At 40.7% G+C, this 14,192-nt stretch overlaps 1 protein-coding gene across 7 annotated transcripts in view; it reads left to right on the top strand.

Moving 5' to 3' along the window:
- The window catches only part of nrxn2b (neurexin 2b), an 802,710-nt gene that overhangs the window by 779,479 nt on the left and 9,039 nt on the right, over positions 1-14,192 (top strand). For all 7 annotated transcript variants that reach the window (XM_024287560.2, XM_024287559.2, XM_024287558.2 and 4 more), the window contains one exon: positions 7,873-7,951. In XM_024287560.2, the coding sequence (XP_024143328.1) occupies positions 7,873-7,951 (79 nt within the window). The remainder of the gene's footprint in view (positions 1-7,872; positions 7,952-14,192) is intronic.

The raw sequence follows: 14,192 nt of genomic DNA, 5'->3' as shown, positions 1-14,192 counted from the left end.
GGTGGTGGTGGGGGTGGGGGGGAACACATTTTTTTTAGCAATGTCTTGTTTGTTTTTAAAATTTGATTAAGTTTCTAAGTGAACCACTTTCAGTGAAATTGGTTTTGGAAAACTGCTATACTCTCCACTACAAAAACACCGACCTTTGTTTAAGTACAGAAAGTTATTCCGGATTCATGTGTTGTTGTTTTTTTGATGTACATGTGTTTTTTCCAAGTCATAATGTCATTTTCCCCATCATTCCAACATCACATGAACACAACATTTATCTAAGTTTCCATTTTTCAATGCCAGATCCATCAATCCATTGATGCATTTGGCAATAAAATGAGAAAAAAAGTAACTATTTTGAAATAAAAATTCTGTTTTAAAACATATTTTATTAAAAATTAAGGTTTGATGAGATGGATTACCAAAAGACTCCAATTTGTGGTCCACAAGTCTAAAGTTTTAACATTACTGGTCTAAATTTAACAAAACAGATTTGTAAACAGTAATTCAATTAATTTAAAATATAAAAAAGTTGTATTTTTAGATAAAAGATGGACCTGTGATGGACCCCACCTTAATCCTAAAAGTAGCGAGGTTTGCTCCGGCAAGTCCACGACCCTGACTGGGAGTAAAACGAATTTAGTAAATGTTGAATAAATACATTTTTAAAGGCATTCTTTAAGAAAAGTCACCCCTAAGATCCATTATATGCACTTAAGGGAATTTCATGCAACCTCACATATAACTAAGTATGAAAATGTGAGTAGGCAAACAGGCAGAAATACATACTTATCTCCAATATCGTCAACAGGCAGCGACATCCTGAACACGCTTTCCTTTCTCAATAATCATGTCATTGTACGAATGGGGGGCACGCTCCCTTTTCTCTTGAATGTCATTTTTGAAAAAATGCACTCGGCTGCTGTTATTTGTCACACACAGAAAGCCAGAGCCGGCACAAAACATGACAAACTGCATTATGCATTGCTTTTCTAGTTCGGATGACCACTAAATAAGCTCTTTCAGTGCAGGCCACAGTCCCACAATAACACGGCTTTCTGCAAGTCCAAGCAATATGTTTGGATGTGGACTGCTTATGCACCTGCACACATCAATGAATAGAAATGCTTCACAGAGACACAAATCTACACTGATGTACTACTGTGGTCAGAATCAACCTTTTGTTCTTCAATAAAGGAAACAAATAAGATGTGAAAGCACAATAAATGAAAAGGGAAAAATTCAAGCGCCACAAACACATCTGCTACACAAACGTCTGTAACACAGGCGTCTGTAACAAAAATGTCTGTAACACAAACGTCTGTAGCATAAATGTCCCTAACACAAATGTCTATAACACAGAGATCTGTAACACAAACATCTGTAACACACAGATGTGTAACTCACAGATCTGTAACGCAAATGTCTGTAAACTCACAGATCTGTAACACAAACGTCTGAAATGCAAATGTCTGTAAACACACAGATCTGTAACACAAACGTCTGAAACACAAACATCTGTAACACACAGATGTGTAACTCACAGATCTGTAACACAAACGTCTGTGACGCAAATGTCTGTAAACACAGATCTGTAACACAAATGTCTGTAACACAAGTGTCTCTGACTGAAATATCTGTAACACAGATCTGTAGGACAAACGTCTGAAACACACAGATCTGTAACACAAATCTGTAGGACAAACGTCTGTAACACAAATGTTTGTACTGCGCAGATCTGCAACAAAAACGTCTGTAACTGAAACCTCTTTAGCACAAACGTCCCTTACACAAATGTTTCTGACAGAAATATCTGTAACACAAAAGTCTGTAACACAGACAATTAATAGTTAGTCTTATATACATGTGTCAGTAAACTTTACATAGATTAAGACTAAAGTAAACAGTGACCGAGTCTTCAGTTCTCTGTGGGAGGGGTTGAGTCACTGGATGCAGCATCAGCTGACAGTAGAAAAGACTTTTTCACATTTACAGGTGTCACAGCTGAAATAGATTTTCACTTCCATGCTAACAATAAATAATTTATGTCAATTCATTGTGTTCTTGTTTAATGAACATATGCATTTATCAACATCTTTCTTTTTTGGAGGGAAAAATTACTCACTGGTAATGCTTTAATCTTTTCCTGAAAACTGATCAAGGACAGTAATCAGAGTAATTCATCTCAAAACTGCAGGCAATAGATTTTCTACTGAAGTGGCAAAGGCATGTGAGAAACAAATATGGACCACTCTCTGTTTTAAGATTTACTACAAAAAGAATACAGTTATTAACAAAAGTAATGGATAGAACGTTTGCATATGGTTGTGTGTGAGGAGAGTAATGTCTCACATTGGAATCTAAAGCAAAGAGAATATTTTGCTTTAGGATATAAATAACTGGCTGTTTCCAACCACAACACCTTCACAATGGAGTCTCATTAATTCACCGATATCTACTCTGCTTTAGAAGTGTTAATAGTTTAATCGACTCTCTTGTAAAAGTAGTTAGGTCGGTCCGAGAGGTCGTTAAAGGCTAAACCTTTACATATAACATACATATGATCGATATGACAACTGGACTTAGTGACCCCTCCCCCCTGGTGTTCCAGACAGGAAGTACCTCCTGGCGCCTAAAAGAGAACTCTGAAGACTTCACAAAGTAATAAACAGCTATTACTCATTCATTCTATTAGTCAGAATAGCAATTCTTGAAGGTTGATTCTTGCCTTTTTTTATATATCTTCTTGATAATCCAATTTTTCTTTTTTTTTTCCAAGTTTTTGAACTGACCAATCAGATACCTCAATAAAAGAATGACATCAAACATTGGAAATGTTTGACAGATTCTCCTGAGCCCACTTGTAAGTGTGTGGGCTTCCAACAAACTTGATTGATGAGAGTGGTCGCCATGGAAATGTTGACTTATTTTACGGGTGATGTCACTCCAGTTTTCTTGTGCCAGGGGTGTCCAAACCTTTTGCAAGAGGACTAGACTGGGTGAGGTGAAAATGTGAGGACCAATCCTTCGGCCTCATATCCTTTGAACTATGAATATTTTTATACATCTAAATACAGTGATGGTTTGTTCCCACCACAAAGTCTGCACACACTTCCCGTTTATTAGAATTTTGGTTGTCTAGGTTACAGAAAAGACTCAATCTTAAAGATTAGTTTCAACAGTCAACCATGACATCTTTTTGCAGACATGGGAAACCTTCAGTCTGAGATGGCATCATCAGATCATTCCCACACTCCTGCTTCCTCCAGATATCATGTAGAGAGAAATCAAAGAACAAAACACAGCAACCTTCGACATGCAGGTTGAACAAAGAGACAACTCAAAATGAGGCTGCCAGAATAATAAGAATATATACACGCGACAATTTCCCCCCTGTTTATGATTCTAACACATAACCTGTCATGATGGAAACATTAAAGAGGCTGAAGACTGAAGCCTGTCCAGCCTGAGTGAGGTGCACGTTCACCACAGCCGTACAGCTCAAACAGGAGATTTCAGTGAAAACAGAAAACCCGCCACACAGAGATGTCTGGAGAACAGCAGAGACATTAAAGAACAGCATGGATATCAAATCCACGCTCCACAAGCTGGATGATATCTTTTAGATGTGCAGCTTTACACGCTCGCATGATGCAATGTTCTTCAGATGAACGTCTCTGCACTGCAGAGGAGGTTATACTCTAATAAACAATTATTGAACATTCCATTAGTTTTGCCACAAACAATAAGAGGTGACTCATGGTTGAAGCGGCATGAAATTCTCCCAGTGAGATCATCAGTCAAAACAATCTGGCTCCACTCCCCGGGTGCAGCTTGGCATGGAGCAGCCAATGGAGCTTTAATTCCCGTTGCATGCATCACTTATGGCGGGTAAAAGAGAGAGGAAGAGGACGTTTTGATCTTTTTGTCAGGTTTAATGTAAAATAAAAGAAAAATGAAATCTAATGCAGTAAAGGAAAGAATGAAATAAGTCTTTATTGAGCTGCAGATGAAATCAATAAAGACCCATTCCAGTGAAAATTGTGTTTTTAACATGTTCTTATAGCAGTTTTCTCATAAGAGGGGGACATGCACAAAATAATTTAAGATTAAAACTAAGTTTCTGAATATTTCTTATTAAAATCGTGATGGATCAGGAGCATATGAAAACCCATAGATTGAAAATGCTCTGGTTTGCGACACAGCAACTGCCATGTCTCGCTTCGCTGCTCCAACTCTGAAACATCCACTTACAGACAAATAGATCCATTAACGTCTTCATTTTTCTCGTCTGTGCTGACTCAAAGCTGTACGGTTAACTCTTATATTGCTCACTGTTTTTTTTTTTGTTTGTTTTTTTTGCTGTGCTAATGTTAGCTTGGGCTTCTGAGGTGCTACATGCTAGCGAAGAATAAAAAAGAAATGTTAGGAAATTAGAGCAGCAAACATCCGCTCACAAACCAGAAACCAATTTCTAAAGAGCTCCTTTCACTCTGCAGAAAATCTGTCTTAAAAAAACGACACATGCCTTTTAATTTTGGGTTAAGCTAGGGGTGTGTTTCTAGCTAACATTAGCAAATTAGCTTTGGGCTGCCACAATTAGTCAACGACTAAGCTAACATTAGAACGTTAGCATTAGGGCTGCCATGATTAGTCAAGGACTAAGCTAACATTAGCACATTAGCATTGGGGCTAAAAAAACCAGCATAATCATAATTAATCCACTATATCAAATGATTTACAAAAAAAAAAAAAAACAGAATTTTTTTTAACTAAGATGTTTTGTAAACCATTTTTTGAGATTTACAAAAAACATTACAACATATTTTTTAAACAAGATATAGTAGATATAGATATATTATTGTTTTATTTTATTATTGTTGATATTGATATACTATCAATAATGATAGTATCAGTTGGGTAATTTGGTATTTTTTTTGCTCACGTTTGTTAAGATACAAAAATATCCACATAGGGGTTCAGGGGAAAAAACAACTTATTTAGCCAGTGTCACAATCTTGATCCGCGCATTTTTATCAACTGTGTTATAAAGAATTAACTATCAGCAAATGTTGTATTATTTCAATACAGAAAGTAGTATTATTTTTAATGAATAACTATAGATGAGTTATTATCACCATAAAGTTTAGAAAGTTAGCAAAAAATTTCCCTGCCAAAAGGTCTGACGGAAGAAGCTATTTTTAAATTATTATGAAAAGCCCTTCTACTGCCCCTAATGGAATGATGATGAACTACAGGGCAGAAACTTTAGTCGTGCTTATGAAATGGGGTCTCAGAAATTCCCATATCTAATATGATACAAATGGTAATATAGGGCTGAAAGACCATTGGCGATGTTTTTGCAGTAAAAAAATATGACACCCATTTTCCTTTTTTTCTAAATCCATAAAAAAAATTTGAGGAACGGTGTAAACATATGATGGGAAAAACTAAATATCCAAAGCATCCGGAAAAGTCAGTCCACAGACGGAAAAGCAAGTGAGCAGAAAGTAAAATTATTTTTGAAAACCCTCTGAGCTCCACAGCATGCTGAGGCTTTGATCTTTGCGCAATAATGTGCTTTGATGCTTAGAATAAAAAGATAGATCGTTTGATGTGTGAGGGGTGGGGGCTGGGACGGACTTTCTCCCGTCCCGTGTGGAAGGCACCGCTTGTCTGGGTTCCACGGGTTAATAAGAGCGAGCGCGGTTGCGGTCCGGAGCCTCGGCCCTCTCAGGTGTTTTCTTTGGGATTTTTTGGAGCGATACAGTTCAAAGCTGCCCTCCACTCTCAAGAGTCTCCCTGAAAACTGATGAGAAGAAAAAGAGGTCTGGGTCAAAGTGAATTACAGAGCTACTCCTTCAGTATTTATCAGCGTATGGGGTTAGTGGGCCTTGTGACAGTCTCCACATCTGATGAATGACGGCCGCTGATGCATCTCAGGGCTGCTCCAGACGGAAAAGCAGTTTTGAAGCAGGACTGCACAAAATAACAAGCAATGACACCTTTATCAGCCTGAAATAACCGTGTGACATTTAGCCAGTATTTTCAGCTCATACAAGCTTTCCCCCCCCCCACTCCTGCTGTGTTTATTTATTACCACGTTGGCTGTTTAATTTGCAGAAGTGCACATTTTTAAGGATTCATTATGTGCCATTTATATCGAGTCAGGAAAAAGTGAGACAGCTGAGTGCACGGGTGGAATAAAAATGCCAGCGCCTGTTGGATAGAGATATAGCTGGGAAAGTGAAGCAGGATCATTAGCCCCATTTGACAGAGGCAGCTGATGTGAACACACTCAAACTGACACCATGTGATTAATAAATGATAGCACCCACGCCGTGGATTAATAAAAGAGGAAAAAAGTCTGCCAAGCAGTGTGGCACTCAAATCAATTATGCTGATAAAAGCCCTCCATTTTCTATCGGATGACCCCATCTTGAATAACAACCAGAGGGGGGACAGGAGAGGAGGGGAGACGTCTAGACGTGCAGCTGCATGAGTCATGCAGCAGCGAGGACAAACCCTGTTCCCTAAATTGAAGCCACCTTGTCGAATCGTCTGTTTTTATTTGAAGACGCCTGCTGCCATCATTCTGTACCTCCAGACTTCCTGCACTGCGGCGCCGGGCCACGAACACCTAACATGGAGAGAGTGGGTGCGACGTGCTCCCAGACATGCAGAAGCATTAAGTCCTTAAAGTTAAATAATAGCCATGCTGAAGCTGGCACACAAGGATCGCCTCTTTGACTGGGGGTGTTGCTAATAACTAGCGTCTCTTTTGTACGGCGGCCCTGAAAATTATGGCCAGAATTGATCCGATTCGATTCACCAAAGACTGAATTAATTCGATTCTGATTCTTTTTTTTATTATTATTTTGATTCTCTCAATAAAATTTTGAGTTTACACATTTAGACACATTTGTTTAGAAATACATTAATGATCTACTATATATGTACTTTTGAATGTAGTTATATTAATCTGAGACAGTTCACATACTGTACATTTGTTAATAACACACAATGTCACATGCAAACAGAGAAGTTCTAACAATTGTTCTACCTCTCCTGGAAACAAGGAGAAGCTGCCTGAATTCAGCTTCTATGCACCACAGATCTGGAACAGACTTCCAGAAAACCTTAGATCAGCTGAAACACTCAGTGTATTTAAATCCAGGTTAAAGACTCACCTGTTCTCAGCTGCATTTGATTCATATGTATTCAAAAGTTTACGTCCGCACTGTTTATCTATGTTTGTTCTAAATTCAGTTCTTTTTAATCTTATTTTAATGATCACACCTTTACTATTTCTCTTGAATTTTTCTTTTAATGTTTTATGAAAAGCACTTTGAATTGTCTGTACATGAAATGTGCAATACGAATGAACTTGCTTTGCCTACTAATCATAAAACTATTATTAGTGTGCAAATATTGAAGTCGCTGTTGCAAAAACTCAAACACAAAAACTTAAATATCATCATCAAATCAGCCATATCCCATAAAACCTATCTTTTCTGGATGTTTTTTGGTTTTTAACATTTTATTTGTATTATTTTTCTTTTTCTAAAACATTTCAATTTTATTTTGCTTGTATCTTTTTTTATTGTGGAATTTTGCTTTAATTTCTAAAATGTAATTTTTTTTTTCTATTTTGTGTGGTGCTTTTTAAATTTTCATTGTGATGTCTTTTGTGTTGAGAAATTTGTTGATGCGATTTCCCTTCAGGGCCACCGTAGTTTTGCGACCCACCTATGCTTCCATAGATACGCAACTGCTTATCAGCACATTAATACACATTATCAACCCTTTTACCACAAGAAAAATGTGCAGGATTTAAATTAAAAAGCTCACCTTGCTGTGATCTTCTCTTTGTCCCCACAGAATGCCGATGACCTCTTGGTAGCTTCAGCAGAATGTCCAAGTGATGATGAAGATTTGGAGGAGTGTGAGCCTGGAAATGGTGAGTCAGCTCAGGGAGTTCTGTCTTCATGTTCTTTAAAAACTACAGAAACTCGGTTCACCAGGAGTCCTGCCTTTCTCCACTTCTGAAAAACATTGTACCTCCATGTACAAGCAGCTCTGATTGCCCAGATGTGCACCTCTCAGACCCCCGTCTTATTGGTTTTGAAAGCTGCAGGCAGTAAATAGCATTGTGCTGCTTCCATTCTTCAGGCACGTTGTAATGTGTGGCGTTTACCCAGCTGTTGCACCAATCTCCTGTCCCGACTGTAAAAGGCGGCACGATTGCAGCGCCGAAGCGCAGCTTGTCGGCACAGCTGTGGCCTGGCAGGCCTGGCTGCACTGGTGTCAACAGCAGGTAAAGAAATGTTCTGACACAGCAGCAGGGAGGGATGTTAGGACCATGTGTCCAGGTCCATTAGGTAGACCATTCCTAAAAACTGCCAAGAATCATGTTCTAGGAGTCAGGCAGTGTGGACTCCAGTCACAGCTAGAAAGAATATGCAAATCCTTCCCATAGTAATCCTGACTGACAAGGTTTTAGGCCTTAAAGGCTTTACAATAGAAAGCCCATACCCTCAAAATATTATCCTTTTTCTTTAAGTGGATCCTTGGTGCTTAATTTTGTGAATTTAAATGTTGGAAAGAAGGGAAATCAATGTTTTAAATAGAGCAAAATCTGTTCCAGACGCACAAGGACAAAGGTGGTTTTCTTGTCACTAAAGTTGACTTTCAGTTTGAATCGTGCAGGCACTAAAGTTCAGGTCGATTTGTGAGAAATTCAGCAATGAAGAAATTTCGTGGCACACTGAGTGGTTAGAAACTGTTATGATACATTCACACCGGGTATGGAAATGCTCGCGACCTGTCTATGGACACTGAGCGGTCCGCCCCAACCGTCCAGTTCTATTTTTCTATAAACCTACACCGGATGGGGGCCGACAAGATGTATGGGTTGGTACCGTTCAGGGGCCACCTTTGAACCGCTATCTACTTGTTATGAGTAGCTTTGTTTTTTTTTTTTGTTTTTTCTCAGTTTGAAAAAAATGCCTCCGTCAACCAAGTAGCCTAATAACTTATTAATACATTGTTTATTATAATTATTTTACAATGGAAACACTCAAAATACCAGACTGTACTGGATCGTAACATACCAGACTGTATCTGACTAGACCGAACTGAACCGTACCGGACTGGACTGTACCGGACCGGACCAGACCGGACCGTACCGGACCATCGCGGACCAGACCGTACCAGACCGGACTGGACTGTACCGGACCGGACCGTACCGGACCATCGCGGACCAGACCGTACCGGACCCCTCACACATGCCCACAGGATGTATGTTTGACACTCCTGGTTTAATGAGACTGGATCATACCGGACTGTATTGTAACGTTACGTACCGAACTGGACCATACCGGACTGTATCGGACCTTACTGGACTTTATTGAAGCAGATCAGACTGGACCGTACAGGGCTGTACCAAACTGCACCAAACCATACCAGACCGAACTGGAACGTACCGGTTCGTAACGTGCTGGACTTGACCGTACTGTACCGGACTGGATCGTGCCTGACTGTATCTGACCAAACCGGACTGTACCGTACCAAACCAGACTGAACCGGACCGTACAGGACTCTAACCATGGGCCGTATGTTTTACACCCTTGGTTTAATGGGTCCATTTTACAATAGAAATTATCATAATACCGCACCGGACCAGATCGTAGGGGACTTACCGGAATGTACTGGACTGTATGGGACCAGATCGTACCGGACTGGACCGCAGAAGACTGGACATTACCAGACCATACGGACTCCTCACACATGCCCATGGGCCATATGTTTGACACCCTTGGTCTAATGGGTCCGTTTTACAATAGACGTGGTCAAAACACTGGACCGTATCATACCGGGCTGTATTGTACCGGAATGTACCGGACTGGATTGTACCAGACTTGACCGTACCTGACTCCATCAGAGCGAACCGGGCTGTACCGAACCGTACCAGACCAAACCAGACCGTACTTTTCCAGACCAGGCTGGACCGAACCAGACCATGCTGTACCAGACCGCTCAGTGGAAAAAGGCTCAAGTAAACGTGTGTTTACTCATTTGAGGCTTTAAATCTTTTGTGTGTAAGTGTGGCTACACAAGTTTTTCTAGTCTGTTTTCAGCCTCTATGTACCAAACCCACGGCCTTTGATTGAGCATTGGAAGTTAAACCAGTTGAGCTTTGACCAATCAGAGACTCTGGTTTGGAAGTGATGTATCTATGGTGTCCTTTTTAAAACACGGTCATGCTAACTGTTTGAAAATTAATCATGGAGGAGAAATGAATAATTGTGGTTTGTGCCTGACCGGAATTCTATGACGTTAAGTCTATCATATATCAGAACAAGGCTGTGATAGGAATAGATTCACCACATTTGCACCGTTTCAACATGCAGCACCAAACCTCTTCCATCTGTGATAGCATGAGAAACTTTCGGGTAGTGACAGTCCAGTGTGAGCACCGTATGCTAAAGGCAAGCTCAAGCATGAACATTTAGCACGTTGATGTCTGGCGTGTGCATAAGAGTAAAAAGAAGGAAGTGAGATTCACAGTAAAGGTGATTTAAACACTTCTAGAAAAGAGAGGAATGGAGAATAGACTGTAGATTACAGCACACATCAGCATGTTTGTGTGAGGAGAAATTGATCTGAAACTGTGTTCAGAAAATGGAGTGAAGCATTCTCCTGCGGTTTTCTCTGTAGGTGGTTGGGACTGAAATAGAGACTCGGTTCTCCTCTTATCAAAAGCAGAAATGAGAGTATTTTGGTGGATGCCATGCCCAGGCCTAATCTCCTGTGGGGAAATGCAACTCTCTCTTTGCCCACACCAACACACACACCGAGCGGCAGACAAGCTCACCTTCCCAGACAGACGCTTGCCTCTCATGCTCTGTGGGTGTAAAGATTTCTCTCTGCTGCTGCCTCTCCTGAGAACAACGAGCTGGAGAGCGCTGGTGCACGCGCCCCGTATCACACCTTCCAGATGCAGAAGCGGCTCCGGCGGGGGAAAGCCAGAGAGGTCGGATAAGCATTTGTGAAAGCTGTGGACAAGGAGAGAAGAATCAACATTGTCAGCAACACATGTCCCCCCTCCAACGTCGCTCCACAAACACAGACCTGCAGTCGCCGCGCGATAGGACCAACTCCTGGGGTTTTTTCAATTACATGGGAGAAGAAGCCGGGTCTTATTGAACAGCCTTCAGGAAGGAATGAAAACGTTAAGAACAGCTGTGGATTTTCCATTAAGCTGTGTCAGACAGACTGCAATGAATTCATAGGAATCAATACAGTATTCAGTCTGCTCAGCAGAGGCAGTCATGGCTCAGCAGGTAAAGTGCTCATCCTCAAGCTGGCTTGATCCTGAATTGTACACACTTGTACACACCTATATAAAGGCAGATGTGTTGTCAGCCAGCTGGTGTGAAGCATTAAGGTGTGTCCTAACACCGCCCTGAGAAAGACGTCTGTAACTGACTTAAAGATCCAGTGAAGGGCAAAAAGTGATATATAATCTCGTAAAATAAGGAGAAAAGGCACACACACAACTTTCCGGGACATTTACCCAAAAATTAGACCGTGTTGTGCTGGTATCACTCCAAAAACTTGGACATTACAGAGGCGGAGATGCTCAGCTCAGCTCCAAAAGCCACGCCCCCTCAGAGGACATTTTGAAAACAGAGGCTTCAGACCAACATGAAAAATGACTTTTTAAGACATTTAGGTTGTGGGATTTTGGTTAAAAACTTCATAATCATAATTAAAATACTTCTTTAAAGACCCACTCTGATGGAAGATCATGTTTTTGGTCTTTTTAGTAAGTTCATGTTGCATTTTTCTGACATATATAACGAAAGATGAGATTAAAACTGAGTATTTCTTTATTCAAATCATTATGAATAAGAAGCAGATGAAAAAATGCAATTTGATAAAGATCGTATTAGTGATGTAAAATTGCGTTAGGCGGGTCGCAAGTGTTCTGCTCTATTTTGATGCATCCACTTGCAGACAAATAGATCCATGAATGTCTTTGTTTTCCTCTTCTGAGCTGGAATCTGGATCAAAACTCTACAGCTGGAAAGCTCCAACATCGCTCAAGTTTTTCGTTGCATAAACATGTGTGAACAGAGAGCTCTCAGCAGTGGGGAGTGGAAGGGGAGTAGGATTGAGCCAACAGCCCCCTTCCCACCTGCCCCCCACCCCGCCCCAACTCAGAGGTGGATTTCCAATGAACTTCTGCTTTGGAGAAACAATGTCCTAGAAAACGACAAGATTTTTGGTTTTAGTTGGAACATTTTTTTAATAGATCAAAAGATGATTGGAGTGGGTCTTTAAAGGGAAACCAAACAGGGAAGTTGGAAGCTGACTCCGCCCACAGCCGAAATGTGAAAATCCAGTCAGAGGGGCGGGGCTTGGGGGCAGGACTGTTTTCATTACTGGAGCTGCAGATTATGATGTGGGACTTGTGAAATGACTTCTTAAATGCTTTGACCAATCACAAAATTCTAATATAATACCTTGTTTCAACCTGTAGGGGGCAGCACACAGACGGGTTTTGACTATAATCTCAAGAATTAAGCAAGTTTGTCAAAAAATTGGCAATGACCAACAGACAGCACTTTTAAAGCTCCATTTATAGAGGTCAACAAACAAAAAAAAGTTGATTTAGGGTTTGGTTACCCTTTAAAGACCCAAAAACATTGTGAACCAAAGTGATGCTGCTGAAGGATGTGGATCAAACTTACAAAATGTGAGAGTTAAAGAACCAAAAGATCAACTCTTCTAGCTCCTTTTGGTTCACATTTCTACAAAACAAGTTATGACAAAGAAGAAAAAATTAATTCTAACTTGAAGTTCAGTGGAGTGTTTGTCTGCAGTCCACACTGCAAAGGTGGTTCAGCTCTCAGATGACCCTCAGTGTGAAGGGCTCAGAAGGTGATTGGTGGGCAGTCAGAATCTCCGAGTCGATGCTACACAAAGCGAGGAGGAGACCAGGAGAGGACTGCAGCTGCCGGCCCTCATTGAGATGTGCATCACGTTCAAAGCACAGCAGAGAGACGCTGAGAGGAGGCTCGTGAGGCAGCAGCAGAAGATGCAAAATTGGGTGAGCGAGCAGAGTGAATCTCCCATAAAGAGATTGTGCCGCTCCCACCAGGCCAATTAAACTTTGACTGTTGAGGAACCCTAATTACATCACCCTTTGGAGCTTTGGTCTGGATCCTCCGTGCTGGTAATGAGCCTCCCTCAGAGGGGCGACGCGGCTCAGGAGTGGGAAGGACCGCCTCCTGTAGAAGGCTGAGCAGTGACAACGTCAACAAACGCAGAGATGTTTTAGAGCCCTCTCTCATTAAACACACACATGGAAAGTTATCTGTAGACTTTAGTCAGATTCACACCAGAGAAGATCTTTTTCTCCAACTCATTAAACGTTAGTGAATTTTTCTGCCCCTTTTTTACTGCAGGATGACCTCACTTTCCTTTCCTCTCACTTCCCTCCAAGCCACTCATCAGACTGAAGATGCTGTAAGCGCTAAATCTGTTTTACTCGGGCAAGATTAGAGCTCCGGGTTGCTTCTCAATTATTCATCAGACAACCAATGAGGATCAGTTGCTCTGACCATGATGAGAAAGAAGCGTTGGATCTTCTGTATGGACTAATGTTTGAAAACGAGAAGACTATGGGAGGATCTTTAGATCAGACCAGCATTTGAGCTATTATACCTTTACTTTGATAGGAAGATATCAAGAAAAAGACCACAGTGATTAGATATTTGAACGGTTTTTCTATTTGTGAAGCTTCTTTAACTTGGGGAGGCATGATTATTTGGCGTTTAGATTTTTTTTCTACAATAGAAACTTAAATTCCTTCACCATTATATAGTAGTTTTAAGCTCTTGTCAAGGTCACCCACAGGAAATATCAAGGTCGCTCTGTGAGCCCTAATATGAATGTGGTCGACAGGTTGTAGCGGACACTTGAGTGAAGTAGGGCTGGGAATGACTGGGTACCTTGCAATACGATGCGATACGCAACACATGGCTCACGATATTGATAATATCACGATAATGTGATAATTGTTAAAATAAAAATAATCTCCAATAACTCACAACATTTAGAAAAACATATTTTTTAGGAAAATATATCCCCATTTATGTTTTTAGCTTGAACACAATCATAGCTAGAAAAGT

This window comes from Oryzias melastigma, linkage group LG18 (genome assembly GCF_002922805.2).
Source record: "Oryzias melastigma strain HK-1 linkage group LG18, ASM292280v2, whole genome shotgun sequence".
Taxonomy (NCBI): domain Eukaryota; kingdom Metazoa; phylum Chordata; class Actinopteri; order Beloniformes; family Adrianichthyidae; genus Oryzias; species Oryzias melastigma.
The sequence above is the reverse complement of the archived record's forward strand: the minus strand, read 5'-3'. Positions and strand labels throughout refer to the sequence as shown.